Source organism: Mirounga leonina, unplaced genomic scaffold (assembly GCF_011800145.1).
Source record: "Mirounga leonina isolate KUSES-001 unplaced genomic scaffold, KU_Mleo_1.0 Mir_167, whole genome shotgun sequence".
NCBI lineage: Eukaryota > Metazoa > Chordata > Mammalia > Carnivora > Phocidae > Mirounga > Mirounga leonina.
The window spans coordinates 1,984,202-2,003,517 of NW_023270422.1; the positions used below are offsets into that span (position 1 = coordinate 1,984,202).

A 19,316-nucleotide genomic window follows, 5' to 3' on the forward strand; every position below is an offset into this window, starting at 1 on the left:
GGGGGGGGGGGCATGTCCTCAGTGATGGAAATGACACTGTTCCACCCAACTTCACCCTTGACTTCCTCTTCTCCTCTCACTCTGTTCTGACAACTCATGTATTCAGACCTGAAAGCTCACATTGGGAGTTTGGGACAAAAAGTGGTCCTGAGGTCCCAGGAGAGGATGAGCCTAGGGAGACCTCAAGGGGGGGGCAGTTGGTGCAGAGGACTGTGGACCCCAGTCATTTAAGGAGGAGAAAGATGGGAAGGACCAAGGGGTCTGAGCAGGAAGGGCCAGGAGAGTGTGCTTTATGTGGGTGGAAGAATAAGGAAGACACACACCGTTGAGATGCAAAGCCACCAAGAAGCTGTCCCTCAGCATTGGTCTGCACATCACAGCACCTAGTTCCCTGTTGTTTGTGCTGCCCTGACCAGCCTTGCTTCCGGTAACTCTTTTGTCGTGTTCCATATAACTTAATAGATATACTTCCTTTTTATCCGTCTCTTCATCCTAAAAACAACATCCCTCTCCCTCCTCCTTCAAATACAGTCTCTACCCTGGAATTTGTAGGAATCTTCTTCTTGCTCTTCTTTATGGTCTTACCACATACACCCCTAAACAATAGACTGTTCAAATGCACATGTTTGATCTCTGTTCATCTGCCAGGGCTGCCTTAACAAAATACCACCAACTGCATGGCTGAAACAACAGAAATTCATTTCCTCACAGTTCTAGAGGCAGGAGGTCCAAGATAAAGGTGCCATCAGGTGAAAGGTCTCCTCCTGGCTTGTAGAGGGCCACGTTCTCTCTGTGTCCTCACATGGCTTTTCCTCTATGTACATGCACTCCTGGTGTCTCTTCCTCTTCTTACGAGGACCCATCAGATTAGGGCCCCACCCTTATGGCCTCATTTAACCTGAACTGTCTCTTTAAAGGCCATGTCTACAAATATAGTCACATTGTGGGTTGGGGCTTCAACATATGACGGGTGGGGAAGGAGCACAATTCAGTCTGTTACCCTGAATAAATGCATATTCCTTGGATTCTGGATTCAATGACAATTTGCTTCTTTGCCCTTGACATCATCCCAGGGAGTCTCATAACTGTCTGTAGCTGTCATTACTCTTCTGGAATTTCTTGCTGCACAGACTAAAACTTCCAGGAGAATATCAGAGTAGCAGATTCAGTGTTGGTGTCTTGTTCTTGCTTGAACCAGATGCACTAATGTCTTGTGTTCAGCACAATATAAGCCAGTTTCTTTGTATATACCTTCCCCTGCCTGCCGGGATGCTGCCTCTGGTAATGTCTCAGGACCCAGTGACATTCCAGGACGTGGCTGTAGAGTTCACCCAGGAAGAGTGGGAGCACCTGGGTACTGCTCAGAGGGCACTGTACCGAGAGGTCATGCTGGAGAACTACAGGAGCCTGGCCTCCCTGGGTAAGAGTCCCCCTGGGCCCACCATGGCAGCACCCTGGGAGGGGCAGGGGACACAGGTGCCATCTGCTCAGGTTCTGCTTAGCTGATGGGAAGAGGGGGGATGTTAAGTAATTTAACTTGGCAAGTGATTATTTTTATGTTAAATAAACACAGATGTAATAGATTATAATGAAAATATGCATGATTTTAAAAGATGCAACAGAGACTGGGAAGGGGTTTTAGACTCTGAGAGGCACAGTCCACTAACAGTCCTTGAAGGCCTGTGTGTACCTACCCTGCCAATATGAGTTGGTGAATGAGGAGTCTGCTTTCTCTTCTCTATCCAAACCGTGAGTCCCAAGGCCCTGAGGTCTCTGACCCATGGGGCCATATTTTGATGTTCAGAGGACACAGACTCAGGGTGTTTCCACTGCTTGTCCTCTGCGTGGTAGGGAGCAGGAGGCTGAGGCTGCTCCCACTCCCACCCCGGGGTCACCCATCATTCATGCTGCAAAGGTCCTGGAGTCAGGGAAATAGGGGCAAGGCCCTGGGCACATGCTTGTCACTGTCCCAACATTTGCACCTCTTGTCTTTTCTGAGCAGGGTGCCAGGATTTCAAGCCTGATGTGATCTCCTGGCTGGAGCAAGGTGGATCAGCATGGATGGCATGGAGGGACATCCCTAGGGACCCCTCTCCAGGTGAAGGGATGGGAAGGAGGCCTGGGAGCTCATGCACAAGGCTGTCTAGGAAGCCAGTAGTTTCTAGAAGCACAGGCCATAGGAGAAATCCCAGGGGAAATCAGGACTGCCTCGAGAATAATCCCTGCACAGAAACTCCTGTTCCTCCCCTGCCTGAGTCCTGGTCCTGCAGGGAATATACTGCCCACATGGGCCGCTCCCCACCCCCCAGTACTGTGCTGGCTTTCTTCTTCCCTCCTCTCCAGTGTGCCCCTCCCCCCGTGCTGCCAGGCATTCTGCCCTCTCTAGAGAAGCCCCTCAGTGGGCAAGGATGCCACTTTCACCTCCTTCTCTTTCCTGTCATCTGTTTGATCACCATTCCTTCCCTCTGAATCTACCTTGAATGTTAGGTAAGTCTACTAGGAGTGGTCCAGTAACCACGTCCACTCCCTGCCAGCATCCACAGCGTGGATTTCTGCTTCCTGCTGCATTCAGCCTCAGCAGGACTTTCCGTAATCACTCTCCACCTCACTCAACTCCTCTGTTTCTTGTCTTCTCACACCCCCTCAACTGTATTGGATTCCGCATAAGTCCTTTATGCCCACTTGCTAACTCTGACCCCCCTACTCAAGTCAACAGTGACCATGCATTGCCTCTGATAGCAGCAGGAAAATGGGTGGTGTGGGACCATCCTTACAGACCTGGTGAATTGGTGTTTCAGGGAAGTTAACTGTGGCAGCTTACAAAATGGGCAAATAGGGAGAAGAGGTTGGAGGCTGAGAGATTAGTGGTGATATTTCACAGTGCCCCAGGCACACAGTGACATTGGGTTATACCCTGATCTGCTTTTCTTCTGTGGGTCTTTATTCCAGTGATTCCCATCATTACTGCCCCCTTGTCCATTCTCAGTCCCTGTTTTTACCCTTCAGTCATTCCAGAAAGGCAGTCCTCATTTGTGTCACTTAGCAGCACCCCTATAACCACTTGTGTGTCCCTTTCTTCCTTGCTCCTGTGCACAGTGGCTCTTGGCTTCCATGACATTTGAAATCAGTCAAAGCACCGTACCTCTGTTTGGGGAGTCAAAGAATAAAAGTAATAGGAACATATTATATGTAGCTTCAACTAGCTCACACTTTTTGTCTCTCTAAATGGTCAAATATCCTCCATTTTCTATTTCTTTCAGACCAAGAGACAAGATCTAGAATTGCAAAGTCAAATCTGAAGCAAGTAATTTCTGAAGAATTTTCCCAGGGTATGATAATCAACAAAGGTAAAAGGAATGGAATCCTTTACTTCACCAGAGAAGTCCCAGAATATCTTAGCTGTTTAGAGAGCCATCCAGGGCAGATGGTATTTACCCATAAGAAAATCCTGACTCAGGAGAACATTCATGAAGATAATGGATTTGAGTTTAAACAGCAATCAAACTTTGTTACTCAAAGCACAAGTCCTTCAGGGAAAACAATGTGTAAAGATGACTGTTACAGCAGGAGCTTTTCACATAACCTAGATCTAAGTAATCATCAGAGAATCTACACAAGTGAAAAGCCATACAAATGTGACCAATGTGGGAAATACTTTGGCTGTGGTTTGGATCTCACTCAACACCAGAGTACTCATACTGGAGTTAACCCATACCTTATTAGATATCAGAAACTTGGTGCTAGAGAAAAGCCCTTCAAATGCAGAAATTGTGGCAAATCTTTTAGCAGGGGGACACACCTTATACAACATGAAAGATGTCACACCGGGGAGCGACCATTTGAGTGTACTCTATGTGGGAAGTCGTTCAGCTGGGACTCATCCCTTATTCTACATCAGAAAACTCATACTGGAGAAAAACGCTATGAGTGCAGTGAATGTGGGAAGGCCTTCAGCCAAAGCACGTGCCTCACACAACATCAGAGGATTCATACAGGCGAGAAACCTTATGAATGTAATCAGTGTGGGAAGGCCTTTAGCCAAAGTTCACATCTAACTCTGCATCAGAAAACTCATACTGGGGAGAAACCCTATGAATGTAATCAGTGTGGCAAAGCCTTTATTCAGAGCATTCAGCTTACTCTGCATCTAAGAACTCATTCTGGAGAAAAACCTTATGAATGTACCGAATGCGGTAAAACCTATAGTCATAGCTCATCCCTAATGCAACACAAGAGGATTCATACTGGAGAAAAACCCTTTGAATGTAAAGAATGTGGGAAAACCTTTACCCAGAGCATTCAGCTTACTTTACATCTGAGAACACATACTGGAGAGAAACCCTATGAATGTACCGAATGTGGCAAAGCCTATAGTCATAGGTCATCCCTTATTCAACATAAGAGGATCCATACTGGAGAAAAACCCTTTGAATGTAATGAATGTGGGAAAGCTTTCCGATGGAACACACATCTTACTCAACACCAGAGAATTCATACTGGAGAGAAACCTTACAAATGCAAAAAATGTGACAAATCTTTCAGCAGAAGTACACACCTTAATCAACACCAGAGAATTCATACTGAAGAGAAACCCTACAAGTGTAACGAGTGTGGGAAAACCTTTGGTCAGAGTGCATATCTGACTCAACACCAGAGGATGCATACTGGAGAAAAACCCTATCAGTGTGAGGAATGTGGAAAGGCCTTCACTGTAAATGCATACCTTGCTCAACATCAAAGGATTCATAAGAGAAAGAAACCTTTATTATGTGCCAATCACAAAGAAATTCTGACTGGAAAGAAGTCCAACAAATGGATCTAATGTGGGAAATATTTCGGCATAAACACAGGCATTCCTCAACATGAACAAATTAATAAAAGAGAGAACTCCTATAAATATAACTGTGGAAAATATTTCACTTCTAGCATCCCATGAATGCTAGAATACTAATATGCTCATCATAAAACTAAAAAGGTGGAAAATGTGTGAAATGTTTTAATGTAATATGACCTCTTACTATAAGTTAAAGGAAATATACTGAAGGGAACCTTATAAATAACGTCTTTAAAACCACAAAGTTGCACATGAAAGTTAAATCTTTTTATCTATCATGCTGGATTTCTAGAAAGGGTGTAGGAGTAATGTGTCTTGAATCTATAAATGATATTCTATATAAGGAGGCTCACACTTCAAATCTGATGTCTCACTTTATATATACAGAGCTTTAAATACCGTAGATCAAGGGACAGCAAACTGTGGTGCATGGGACAAATCCAGCCTGCACCTGTTGTTACAAATAAAATTTTATTGGAACACAGTCACATCTGTTTGTATAAACAACCAAAATTTATTGTCTCATAGTTTGGGAGGCTGATGTCCAAGATCAAGGTGCTGGCAGGTTTAGTTTCTTCTGAGTCTCCTCTCCTTGGCTTCTTGATGTGTTCTTCCATGACCTTTCCTCTGTGCACTCATCCTTGGTGTCTCTTCCTCTTCTTATAAAGACACCAGTCATTTCAGATTATGGTCCCATCTTTATGACCTCATTTGACTATAATCACCTCTTTAAAGGCCCTGTCTTTAGTCACACTGGGGTTCAGGGATTTGTTTTAATTTGTTCAGGTTGCTGCAACAGATATTCTGTAGGCTGGGTGGCTCATAAACAAATTTATTTCTCAGTTCTGGAGGCTGAAAAGTCTAAGATCAAAGTGTTAGCAGATTCAGTGTTGGGTGAGAGCCTACTTCCAAGTTCATAGATGGCCATCTTTTTGTTGGGCCCTCACATGGTAGGAAAGGTGAGGCATCTCTCTGGGGTCTCTTTTATAAGGGTACTAATCCTATTCATGAGAGCTTTACCTTCATGACCTAATCAGCTCTCAAAGCCCCCCTGCCCCTTCCTAGTACCATTACTTTTGAGGTCAGGATTTCAACATGAATTTTGGTAGGGACACAAATCTGATATCATACACATATGATGAAGACCATAGCAGGCTTCTACAAATGTTATTTGGAGGGAACACAACTCAGTCCCATTAACAAGCCTAAAATACTCTCTAGCCCTTTACAGAATAAATTTCCTGAACTTGAGGGTATAGATAACCAACATATATGTCAACATTCTACACTGGAAACAGATTTCTAAAGAAAAAAGTAAATTAGGGCAACATAATAGTCATAAATTGATACATACATAAATTGATACATACATAAATACAGAGAACCTACCTGTTTTGTAATTGTTGAATTATTTTGCAAAAATTAGAGAAGGGATATTTTTTCTGGAAAATAGAAGGCAGAGGTGTTTCTTTGAATTCTGTGACTTCTCCGATTCATAATTTTTGTAGCAAACACTATTCAGATCACCTCCTATTTATCCCATTGGTGAGGGTGGGATCCTCCACCCTACATAATACAAGATAGCTAAATGCATGACACCTGACACTGGCCTGATGACTGACAGAAGTTTATTAGTCACATATGATCCCAGTGCATGGAAGGACACTGCACACCACACCACACAAACACCCCGTGTGGTTGCACTCAGGAGCAGAGCGAACCAGTAGGAGCACTGGGAAGAAGGTTTGTAGTAGTAAGAGAATGAGGTATTCCCTGTTTTCCACCAGAGAATGTGATTGGCTTGTGTGAATAATTCATGGGCTAGGAGGGTGAGGATGGAACACTGAGCCAGGTGATAGGGAAACTACCTGGATTGGGAGCCTTTCCTGTTGGGCAGTGGGCATATTGGCAAGAGCAGGGTAATCCACAGTTAGGCGTTGGAGGCCCTTTGAGGCTCAAAGATGTCCAGGCAATGGTGAAATTTCAATTTTTACACATAGCATTAGAAATCAGGTCTGTTTGGGGAAGTTTGCAGTCTTCTGCTACCAATCTAATTTGCCCTACTAGGAGCAAACCCTCATGATACCCACTTTTTTCACATAACTTTTTCAACTTTATACTTCTTCCAAATGACCCCAACTTTTCTTGGTCCTTTGCTTTCCTGAAAGTTAAAATTTTAGAGTGAGCTTGTCCATTTCTGTCCATATAAACTGTATTATTTTGTCAAATGCATTTTCTGTATCTATTGAGGATACTTTTTTCTCCTTTACTATTTAATTGGGCTAATTACATTGATTTAAAATATTAAGCCAACTTTTCATTCCTTGAATAAACTCCATTTGATTGTGACATATTATCCTTTCTAAAGTATTGCTGGATTGGATTTGCTATTTTAAGACTTTGACTTCTGTGTTCTTGCATTGTTGTTCTGTAATTTTCTTTCCTTGTAATGTCCTTGTCAGGTTTTGGCATGAGGATTATTTAACTGACTTAGGAAGTGTTCCCTCCCCTTTTATTTTAGAAAACATTTTCTGAAAAACTGGTATAATTTCTTCCTTAAACATTTAGTGGAATTCACCACTTGAGTCTGAAATTTTATTTCTAAGGAAGTTTTAAATTACAGTTTTAGAGGGTTTTTGTTTTTGTTTTTAGTTATAGGGCTATTCATATTTTTTTTTTCTTTGTCAGATTTGGAAAATTCCATTTTTCAAGGAATTGTCAATTTTATCTAAGTTGTCAAATTTTTGGCAATTTGTTGCTAAATTTGTTAATACCACTCCCTTATCCTTTTAATGCCAAGAGTATAGGTATCTCTCCTCTTTCACTCTTTCATGTTTTACAGGGGTTTACCAGTTCTTCTTCTTCTTTTTTTTTTTTTTTAAAGATTTTATTTATTTATTTGGGAGAGAGAGAATGAGAGAGAACACATGAGGGGATAGGGTCAGAGGGCAAAGCAGACTCCCTGCCGAGCAGGGAGCCTGATGGGGGTTTACCAGTTCTAATCATCTTTTCAAATATTCCACTTTGGCTTTGTTGGTTTTCATTATTCATCTGTTTTCTATTTCATTGATTTCTGCTCTTAGGTTTTTTTTCTTTCTTTGGGTTCTTTGTTGTTGTTATTTTTAGTTACTAGCTTAAATTATGTTTTGTTTGAAAATTTTATTTATTTATTTATTTGAGAGAGAGGAAGTGCATGTGTGCATGTAGGGGGATGGGCAGAGGGGGAGGGAGAGGGACAAGCAGACTCCATACTGAGCGCAGAGCCCAAATCTCATGACCCTGAAATCATGACCTGAGCCAAAATCAAAAGTCAGATGCTTAACCAACTGAGCCACCCAAGCAATCCTTAAATTATGTTTCTTAACCATTTTTTTCTCTTCTAATATATGAGTTTCCTCTAAGTACTATTTTAGCAGGATCTCATGAATTTTGAAATGTATTTTTATTATAATTTATTTTAAAATTTTATTTCCCTTGTGATTTCTTCTTTGCTAGGTGGTTATTTGTGTTATTTAATTTCTAAGTATTTGGGGATACTTTAGTTACATTTTTTGCTTTTGATATCTATTTTAATTCCATGGTGATCTAAGAACAGACTCTGTATGATTTCAATTATTTTGAGATTATTAAACTTGTCTAGCAGGAAAGCATTAGTCTCTCTTTTTCTTTTTAAGATTTTATTTATTTGTTAGAGAGAGAGAGAAAGAGCACAAGCAGTGGGGGAGTGGCGGGCAGAGGGAGAAGCAGGCTCCCCGCTGAGCAAGGACCCCCCCCCCATGCAGGACTCGATCCCAGGACCCTGGAATCATGACCTGAGCCAAAGGCAGCTGCTTAACTGACTGAGCCACCTAAGCATCCCAAGCATTAGTCTATCTTGATGTATGTTCCATATTAATTTGAAAGGAATGTGTATCCTGCCATTGTTGGGGATGGTGCTCTATACATGTCAATTAGGTCAAGTTGATTAACAGTACTGTTTAATTCTCTGAATTCTTATATTTTTGGCCCACCTGTTTTATCAGTTACTAAGAGAATTGTTCAAATCTCCTTGAAATGTTTGCAGACTTGTCTATTTCTTCTTTTATGTCAATTTTTATTCAATGTATTTTGAAACTATATTATTGGGTATATAAACATTTAGGATTATGTCTTCAGGAAGAACTAATTGAATGTCCTTCTTAATATCTGGTAATATTCTGGGGTGCCTGGGTGGCTCAGTCATTAAGCGTCTGCCTTCGGCTCAGGTCATGATCCCAGGGTCCTGGGATTGAGCCCCACATCAGGCTCCCTGCTCCACGGGGAGCCTGCTTCTCCCTCTCCCACTCCCCCGTTTGTGTTCTCTCTCTCGCTGTGTCTCTGTCAAATAAATAAAATCTTTTTTTAAAAAAAATCTGGTAATATTCCTTATCTTTAGGTCTACTTTGTCTGATATCAGTAGCCACTCCAGCTTTCTTGTGGTGATTGTGTTTCACAAGATATCTTTCTTTCATCTTTTTCCTTTCTATTTCTCTGTGCCTTTATAACTAGAGGGTATCTTTTATAAAGAGCATATAGTTGTATCTTTTTTTTAATGCAGTATGATAATCTCTGCATTTTAAAAAAGATTTTATTTTTAAGTAATCTCTACACTCAACATGGGGCTCAAACTCACAACCCCAAGATCGTGTTGACCACTCCACTGACGGAGCCAGCCAGGCATCTCAATGATCTCTGCCTTTTATTTATTTTATTTTTTAAATAATTTTTAAAAAGATTTTATTTGTCCTATCACCGCCTGCCTGCCCACCGCCTGCCTGCCACCCCCACCGCCGCTGTGACCCTCTGACGTCACTGTCACTGCCGGAGGTAATCACTGTGCCGGTGCTCTGAGAACTGTAGGTGGCGATGGGCATTGCTGGGGCGTGATCCTGGGGCCTGCCCTCTTCTGCTTGTAGGTCCCGGTGGAGCCCCCTGGCAGCCGCCCACACTGGGGGCTGAGCACTGAGCTGCGGGGCTACCCTGGTGGTTGGGCAGTGCGGGGACACCAAGGGGGGGGACCCTGGCCAAGAGCCCCTCTTGGGAGCCTGTCTGCGTGTCAACCACCGTGACTGACCACCCCCCCTCCCAGGGTTCGAACAGGGCTGCTGCCATGGCCCCCTGAAGTTACTGGTGCATCCCAGACTCCGTCACCATGTGCCAGTTCTCTTAGAATTAATGTAGGGGGGTGGTATGCCACGGCTGCCTGTGATCCTGGGGCCTCGGACGTGCATAAGTCCCCAATGGGAGCCGCAAGCACTGCTGGAGGAGCCCCGGGCTGCCGGGCTACTCTGGTGGGTGGGTGGTGCAGGGACACCGAGGTGCAGGACCCTGGCCGAGAACACCTCTTGGCAGCCCCTCCACCCCGAGATTGGCCCCGATTGACACCCTCCTACCTTTGCTCACAAATTCCCAGCCCCCTGGAGCTGAGGCCAGACACCTCCCAGTGCCCTTAGCCCACTCCCCATCATAGTCATCAATGTCCCTTTTCTGGCCCAATGACTCATTGAGGCCATTTCCTACAATACTACCTTCCTGCCTCCAAACCATTGCCAGCCACTTTGTGGCTCCCTTGGGTCATTACTATGACTTCCCAGGCTGCTGGAGCCTTCTCTGGTCACATCCCAGCACCTGCCCTACCCCAGGGACACTACTGGCCTCTTCTGGACCTTTCAGACATAAGAGCATGGACCTTGGCAGTGTAGGGCCCACTCCTCTGGGAAGGAGGGATATGGGGTTTCAGGCTGCTGTCCTTGATTCCAATAGCTTCTGTGCCCCTCCACCAGAATCCCATATGTATGGCCCCAAAGAGGGCTTACCCCAAGATATCTAAAGCTGAGAAAAAATAGAGATTTCATGGTCCTCAAAGGGTCAGTGGGGTGCTCTCTAGGTACTTCTCTCTAGGAAAGGAGCTTTAAAAAGCTATTTTATTCCCAGGAAGATGAAAGATGGTGAGCAAGCATTTGAAACCCTGTCTCTGGAACATCAAGCTTGGACAACGACACCATAGAAATACACTTCTGGAGGGACAAAGGGGTTCTTGCATGGAAAAATGAAACCCAGTTTTGTTTTCTGGAGTGTTTTTCAGGCCAGTGTGGGGAGGTTACTGGGAGGCCAGTTTAAGCTTGCTGGAAGGAGAAAGTTAACACTATGAGCTGCCTGTGTCTCAGGAGGGAGTAATCCAGAGACTGGGTAATTTTGAAAGAGTGCAAGAGATAAGTATTAGAGTAAAGCATGCCAGGGTCCCTTCTGACTGTGAAATTCCATGATACTTCATCATCTGTTCTCTTGGATTTGAAAACCACTTGTTAAAAGCCCATTTTGTTGGAGAAAGAGGGAAGACCGTGGAGGAGTAGGGAACCCTATTTCAACTGGTCCCCTGAATTTAGCTGGACATCTACCAAACCATTCTGAACACCCAAGAAATCAGCCTGAGATGTAAGAATATATATCTGCACACCTACAAGCAGAAAATAACCAGCAGTCTCGAGGTATGAAGGACTTTGTACTCTGTACATTCCCTCAACCCCTCCCCAACAGAATGACTAAGAGGGGGAACCCCCAACAAAGAAAAGAATCAGAGACTATGGTGTCTGCCACAGACTTAATGGATATGGATATAAGCAAGACGTCAGAGATAGACTTCAGAGTAACAATTATGAAGTCAATATCAAGGCTTGAGAAAAATAATAGTGACACTATAGAATCTCTAAGGGCAGAAATGAGATCTAATCAGGCCAAACTTAAAAATGCTATGAATGGAGCAGCCCAGGGGAGACTTGGAAAACGCATCTGGGCCACTGCCGCCAGAAAGGGGGCAGACTCGCCACGGGATGCGCCCCAGCAGAAGCAGACATGAATGGAAAATTCCCCGCAGACACCAGCAAGCCCTGGCGGCCTGGCGGGCCGTGGGGCATGGGCTTCCCACAGCGGCACACCTGTGGTGCCTGGGCTTCCAGGAGGATGTAGACAAATTTCAGCGGGCAGGGACCGTACCACCGAGACCAGGCGACTACTCTGACAACAACCACCAATGAACCATTTTTCTTCTATCATTTCAAGGGGAGGTCTCTCTGAAGCATACAAAGAAAGCTCAGGACCAAAAGGGGGTGACTGACACACACCCCCAGAAAGGTGCAAACCAAATCCGTCTCTGCACGTACCACGATGACGTCCAAAGACAACAAACGGGGGGGGGGGGGGGCGGGGGGGGGGCATGGAATGGGGAGGAAGGGAGTTGAAATAGCCATTCAGTCAATAAATCCAGTTCTGGGCCGGGGGGGTGGGGGGTGGAGAATGCTATGAATGAAATGCAGTCTAAACTGGATACTCTGACTACCAGGGTAAATGAGGCAGAAGAACGAATTAGTGAGCTAGAAGATTAGATGATAGAAAAGGAAACTGAGGAGGCCTGGGAAAAACAGCCTAAAGCCCAAGAGATCAGACTGAGAAAAATTAATGATGCCATGAAACTTTCCCATCTCAGAATTATTGGTATCCCTGAGTGAGTGGAGAGAGAAAGAGGTCTGGAAGGTATATTTGACCAGATCGTAGCTGAGAACATCCCTAATCTGGGGAAGGAAACACACATTCACTTCCAAGAGGCAGAAAAGACCCCTCCCAAAATCAGTGTGAGCAGATCAATGCCACAACATGTAATAGTACACCTCGCAAAATGTAGATCCAAGGAAACAATCCTGAAAGCACCCGGGGGGAAGAGATTTCTTATGTACAGAGGGAGGAACATCTGAATAACATCAGAACTGTCCACAGAAACCTGGCAGGCCAGAAAGGGCTGGCAAGACATACTCAGGGTGGGGGGGGGGAGATGGTGGAGGAGTAGGTGACCCTATGTCTACTGGTCCCTGGAATTGAGCTGGATATCTATCAGACCACTCTGAGCACCCACAAAACCAGCCTGAGATGTAAGAAGATCTGGATCACTACAAGCAGAGTATTGCAGGCAGTTGGTTTTGAGGTATGAAGTGGGGAGCCCTGATTCCGTGGGCAGATATAGGAGGATAAACAGCAGCAGGAGGGTGCCTGGCCGTGGGGATCCTACACCGCTGGTGAGTGACAGCCTTGCACGCTGCAGACGGGCACAGACTCGCAGACCAGTAATGGCAGTGAAGGACTCTAGGGCAGCCCCTGGGGTGGAAACCCTGAGTGGTGGGGTCACGTGTGCGAACTCGGAGTGGCTGGTGGTTTTAGAAGCACAAAGGGTAGAGACGTGCCCCAATCTGGAGGCAGGACTGCGGGCACTGTGGAGGGGTGCACAACCCAGGACGCTGCAGTTTATAGCAGCACGGACAGAAACAGAGATGATGTGGCCTGGAGAGCTCACTGAAGAACAGACTGCAGTCTCTCTGCTCTGAGGCAGAGGGTTGGAAATGGTCTCTTCTGTCTGACTCGCGGAAGAGATGCGGAAAGCCGCCAGGGAAAGCTGCCAGAGAACAAAGGCCCCAAAAACTGATTCCCGCTGAGCCCATCCCCCACCACAGGGGCGCAGGGCAACTCTGCCCGAACAGGGTTGCCTGAGTAACAGCGTGGCAGGCCCCTCCTGCAGAAGACAGGCTGGGAAAACAAGAGGCCAGCAACCCTAAGTTCCCAAGAAAACAGGCACATCTTGCTTGGGTTCTGGTCAATAATTTGGACTCTATACATTCCCTCAAACACCCATCAACAGAATGACTAGGAGGAGGAGCCCCCAAAATAGAAAAGACACAGAGATTATGAATTATGCTGCAGATTTACAAATGGATGCAGATATAACCAAGATGTCGGAGATGGAATTCAGGCTAGCAATTGTGAAGACAATGGCTAGAATGGAGAAATCAATTAATGGCAACATAGAGTCTCTAAGGGCAGAAATAAAAGGGGAATTGGCAGAACTTAAAAATGCTATCAGTGAGATCCAATCCAATCTAGATAATCTAACAGCTAGGGTAACTGAGGCAGAACAGCGAATAAGAGACCTGAAAGACAATAGATAAAAAGGGAAAAGAGGAGGCCAGGGAAAAACAACTCAGAATCCATGAAAATAGAATCAGAGAAATAAGTGACACCATTAAGCATTCCAGTGTCAGAATAAATGGAATCCCAGAGGGAGTGGAGAGAGAGAGAAGACTAGAAGATGTATTTGAGCAAATTGAAGCTGAGAACTTCCCTAATCTGGGGAATGAAAGAAACATTCGTGTCCTAGAGGCAGAGAGGACCCCTCCTAAGATCAAGGAAAACAGGCCAACACCCCAGCATGTAATAGTAAAACTTGCAGATCTTAGAACCAAGGAAACCATCTTAAGGGCAGTTAGGGGGAAGAGATTCCTTATGTACAGAGGGAGGAACATCAGAATAACATCAGACCTATCCACAGAGACCTGGCAAGCCAGAAAGGCCTGGCAAGACATATTCAGGGTACTAAACGAGAAGAACATGCAGCCAAGAATACTTTATCCAGCAAGGCTGTCATTTGGAGTGGATAGAGAGATGCAGACGTTCCACGACTGGCAGAAACTGAAAGAATATGTGACCACTAAGCCAGCCCTGCAAGAAATATTAAGGAGGGGTTCTATAAAAGGAAAAAGAACCCAAGAGTGATCTACAACAGAAATTTACAGGGACAATCTATAAAAACAACATCTTCACAGGCAACATGATGACAATTAATTCATATCTTTCAATAATCACTCTCAATGTGAATGGCCTAAACGCTCCCATAAAATGGCACAGGGTTGCAGATTAGATAAAAGGACAGGACCCATCCATATGCTGTCTACAAGAGACTCATTTTGAACCTAAAGATACATCCAGACTGAAAGTGAAGGGATGGAGCTCCATCTTCCATGCCAGCGGACCTCAAAAGAAAGCTGGGGTAGCAATTCTTATATCAGACAGATTTTAAACTAAAGTCTGTAATAAGAGACACAGAAGGACACTATATCATTCCTAAAGGGTCTATCCAACAAGAAGATCTAACAATATCTATGCCCCCAACATGGGAGCAGCCATCTACATAAGCCAACTGTTAACCAAAATAAAGAGTCATATTGATAACAATACGTTAATTGTAGGAGACCTCAATACTCCACTCTCAGCAATGGACAGATCATCTAAGCAGAAAATCAGCAAGGAAACAAGAGCTTTGAATGATACATTGGACCAGATGGTCCTCATAGATATTTACAGAACATTCCATACTAAACAACAGAATACTCATTCTTCTCAAGCACACATGGAATTTTCTCCAGAATAGACCATATACTGGGTCACATATCAGGTCTCAACCGATACCAAAAGATTGAGATGATTCCCTGCATATTCTCAGACCACAATGCTCTAAAACTGGAACTCAATCACAAGAAAAAATTTGGCAGAAATTCAAACACTTGGAAGCGAAAGACCACTCTGCTCAAGAATGTTTGGGTCAACCAAGAAATCAAAGAACTTAAACAATTCATGGAAATCAATGAGAACGAAAACACATTGGTCCAAAACATATGGGATACTGCAAAGGCGGTCCTAAGGGGGAAATACATAGCCATCCAAGCCTCACTCAAAAAAATAGAAAAATCCCGAATTCACCAACTAACTCTACACCTTAAAGAACTAGAGAAAAAACAACAAATGACGCCTAAGTCACACATTAGAAGAGAAATAATTAAAATTAGAGCAGAAATCAATGAATTAGAAACCAGAAACACAGTAGATCAGATCAACGAAACTAGAAGTTGGTTCTTGGAAAGAATTAATAAGATCAATAAACCACTGGCCAGACTTATCCAAAAGAAAAGAGAAAGGACCCAAATTAAGAAAATTATGAATGAAAGGGGAGAGATCATGACTAACACTGAGGAAATAGAAACAATTATTAGAAATTATTATCAACAACTATATGCCAATAAACTGAGCAATCTGGATGAAATGGAGGCCTTCCTGGAAACCTATAATCTGCCAAGACTGAAACAGGAAGACATTGACAACCTGAATAGGCCCATAACCAGTAACGAGACTGAAGCAGTGATCAAAAACCTCCCAAAAAACAAGAGTCCAGGGCCTGATGGATTCCCTGGGGAATTCTACCAAACATTCAAAGAAGAATTAATACCTATTCTCCTGAAGCTGTTTCAAAAAATAGAAACAGGAGGAAAACTTCCAAACTCGTTCTATGAGGCCAGCATTACCTTAATCCCCAAACCAGGCAAAGACCCCATCAAAAAGGAGAATTTCAGACCGATATCCCTAATGAATATGGATTCCAAAATCCTCAACAAAATCCTAGCTAATAGGATCCAACAATACATTAAAAGGATCATCCACCACGAACAAGTGGGATTTATCCCCAGGATGCAAGGGTGGTTCAACATTTGCAAATCAATCAATGTGATAGAACACATTAATAAGAGGAGGGAGAAGAACCATATGGTCCTCTCAATTGATGCAGAAAAAGCATTTGACAAAATATGACATCCTTTCCTGATTAAAACTCTCCAGAGTATAGGGATACAGGGAACATTCCTCAAGTTCATAAAATCCATCTACGAAAAACCCACAGCGAATATCATCCTCAATGGGGAAAAGCTGAGAGCCTTTCCCTTAAGATCAGGAGCACGTCAAGAATGCCCACTCTCGCCACTATTGTTCAACATAGTACTAGGAGTCCTAGCAACAGCAGTCAAACAACCAAAAGAAATAAAAGGTATTCAAATTGGCAAAGAAGAAGTCAAACTCTCTCTTTTCGCAGATGACATGATACTTTATGTGGAAAACCCAAAAGACTCCACCCCCAAATTACTAGAACTCATCTAGCAATTCAGTAATGTGGCACGATACAAAATCAGTGCACAGAAATCAGTTGCTTTCTTATACACTAACAACGCAACTGTAGAAAGAGAAATTAGAAAAACAATTCCATTTACAATAGCACCAAAAATCATAAGATACCTCGGAATAAACCTAACCATAGAGGTGAAGGATCTATACTCTAGGAACTACAAAACCCTCATGAAAGAAATTGAAGAAGACACAAAAAGATGGAAAAATATTTCATGCTCATGGATCAGAAGAATAAACATTGTTAAAATGTCTATGCTACCCAGAGCAATCTATACCTTCAATGCCATCCCGATCAAAATTCCAATGATATTTTTCAAAGTGCTGGAACAAACAATGCTAAAATTTGTATGGAATCAGAAAAGACCCCGAATCACCAAGGAAATGTTGAAAAAGAAAAACAAAGCTGGGGGCATCACGTTGCCTGATTTCAAGCTATATTACAAAGCTGTGATCACCAAGACAGCATGGTACTGGCACAAAAACAGACATATAGACCAATGGAGCAGAATAGAGAACCCAGATATGGACCCTCAACTCTATGGTCAAATAATCTTCGACAAAGCAGGAAAAAACATGCAATGGAAAAAAGACAGTCTCTTCAATAAATGGTGCTGGGAAAATTGGACAGGCACATGCAGAAGAATGAAACTCAGCCATTCTCTAACACCATTCACAAAGATAAACTCAAAGTGGATGAAAGACCTCAGTGTGAGACAGGAATCCATCAAAATCCTAGAGGAGAACATAGTCAGTAACCTCTTCGACATCGACCACAGCTTCTTTCAAGATACATCTCCAAAAGCTAGTGAAACAAAAGCAAAAATGAACTTTTGGGACTTTATCAAGATAAAAAGCTTCTGCACAGCAAAGGAAACAGTCAACAAAACAAAGAGTCAACCCACAGAATGGGAGAAGATATTTGCAAATGACACTACAGATAAAGGGCTGGTATCCAAGATCTATAAAGAACTTCTCAAACTCAACACTCAAAAAAACAAATAATCAAGTCAAAAAGTGGGCAGAAGATATGAAAAGACACTTCTCCGAAGAAGACATACAAATGGCTAACAGACACATGAAAAAATGTTCATCATCATTAGCCATCAGGGAAATCCAAATCAAAACCACATTGAGATACCACCTTACACCAGTTAGAATGGCCAAAATGGACAGGGAAAGAAACAACAAATGTTGGAGAGGTTGTGGAGAAAGGGGAACCCTCTTACACTGTTGGTGGGAATGCAAGTTGGTACAGCCACTTTGGAAAACAGTGCGGAGGTTCCTCAAAAATTTAAAAATAGAGCTACCCTATGACCCAGCAATTGCACTACTGGGTATTTACCCCAAAGACACAGATGTAGTGAAAAGAAGGGCCTTAAGCACCCCAAAGTTCATAGCAGCAATGTCCGCAATAGCCAAACTGTGGAAAGAGCCGAGATGCCCTTCAACAGATGAATGGATAAAGAAGATGTGGTCCATATATACAATGGAATATTACTCAGCCATCAGAAAAGATGAATACCCAACTTTTACATCCACATGGATGGGACTGGAGGAGATTATGCTAAGTGAAGTAAGTCAAGCAGAGAAAGTCAATTATCATATGGTTTCACTTATTTGTGGAACATAAGGAATAGCATGGAGGACATTAGGAAAAGGAAGGGAAAAATGGGGGGGGGAATTGGAGGGAGAGATGAACCATGAGAGACTATGGACTCAGAGAAACAAACACAGTTTTAGAGGGGAGGGGGGAGGGGGATTGGTTAGCCCAGTGATGGGTATTAAGGAGGGCACGTACTGCATGGAGCACTGGGTGTTATATGAAAACAATGGATCGTGGATCACCACAGCAAAAACCAATGATGTATGGTGACTAACATAACATAATAAAATTAAAAAAAAAAAAAACATACTCAGGGTACTAAGTGAGAAGAACATGCAGCCAAGGATATTTTATCCAGCAAAGCTGTCATTCAGAATGGATGGAGAGACAAGGAATTTCCACCATTCAAAGAAACTGAAAGAATAAGTGACCACCAAGCCGGCCCTGCAAGAAATATTAAGGGGGTTCTATAAAGAAGAAAGACACCAAGAGTAATATAGACCAGAAATTTACATAGATAATCGATAGAAACATGGACTTCACAGGCAACATGATGGCGCTAAAATCATATCTTTCAATAGTCACTCTCAACAGGAACAGCATAAATGCTCCCATGAAACAGCACAGGGTTGCAGATTGGATAAAAAGACAGGACCCATCCATATGCTGTCTATAAGAGACTTATTTTGAACTGAAAGATACATCCAGACTGAAAGTGATGGGACAGAGAACCATTTTTCATGCCATCAGACCTCAAAAGAAAGCTGGGGTAGTCAATCCCATATCAGACAAATTAGACTTTAAGCTAAAGTCTACAGTAAGAGATACAGAGGGACACTATATCATTCTTAAAGGGTCTATCCAACAAGAAAATCTAGCAATTGTAAATATCTAGGCCCCCAACATGGGAGCAGCCAAATGCATAAGTCAACTGTTCACCAAAATAAAAAATCCTATTAATAATAATACTTTAGTAGTAGGAGACCTCAACACTCCACTCTCAGCAATAGACAGATCATCTAAGCAGAAGAT

At 43.2% G+C, this 19,316-nt stretch overlaps 1 protein-coding gene across 1 annotated transcript in view; it reads left to right on the forward strand.

The window, feature by feature from the left end:
* The window catches only part of LOC118016423 (zinc finger protein 2 homolog), a 26,302-nt gene extending 20,984 nt beyond the window's left edge, over window positions 1-5,318 (forward strand). Inside the window, exons 4-6 of the mRNA XM_035013789.1 lie at window positions 1,294-1,420; window positions 2,003-2,098; window positions 3,261-5,318. Coding sequence (XP_034869680.1) covers window positions 1,294-1,420; window positions 2,003-2,098; window positions 3,261-4,822 — 1,785 coding nt within the window. The 3' untranslated portion in view covers window positions 4,823-5,318. The remainder of the gene's footprint in view (window positions 1-1,293; window positions 1,421-2,002; window positions 2,099-3,260) is intronic.
* The last annotated feature ends 13,998 nt before the right edge of the window (window positions 5,319-19,316 follow it).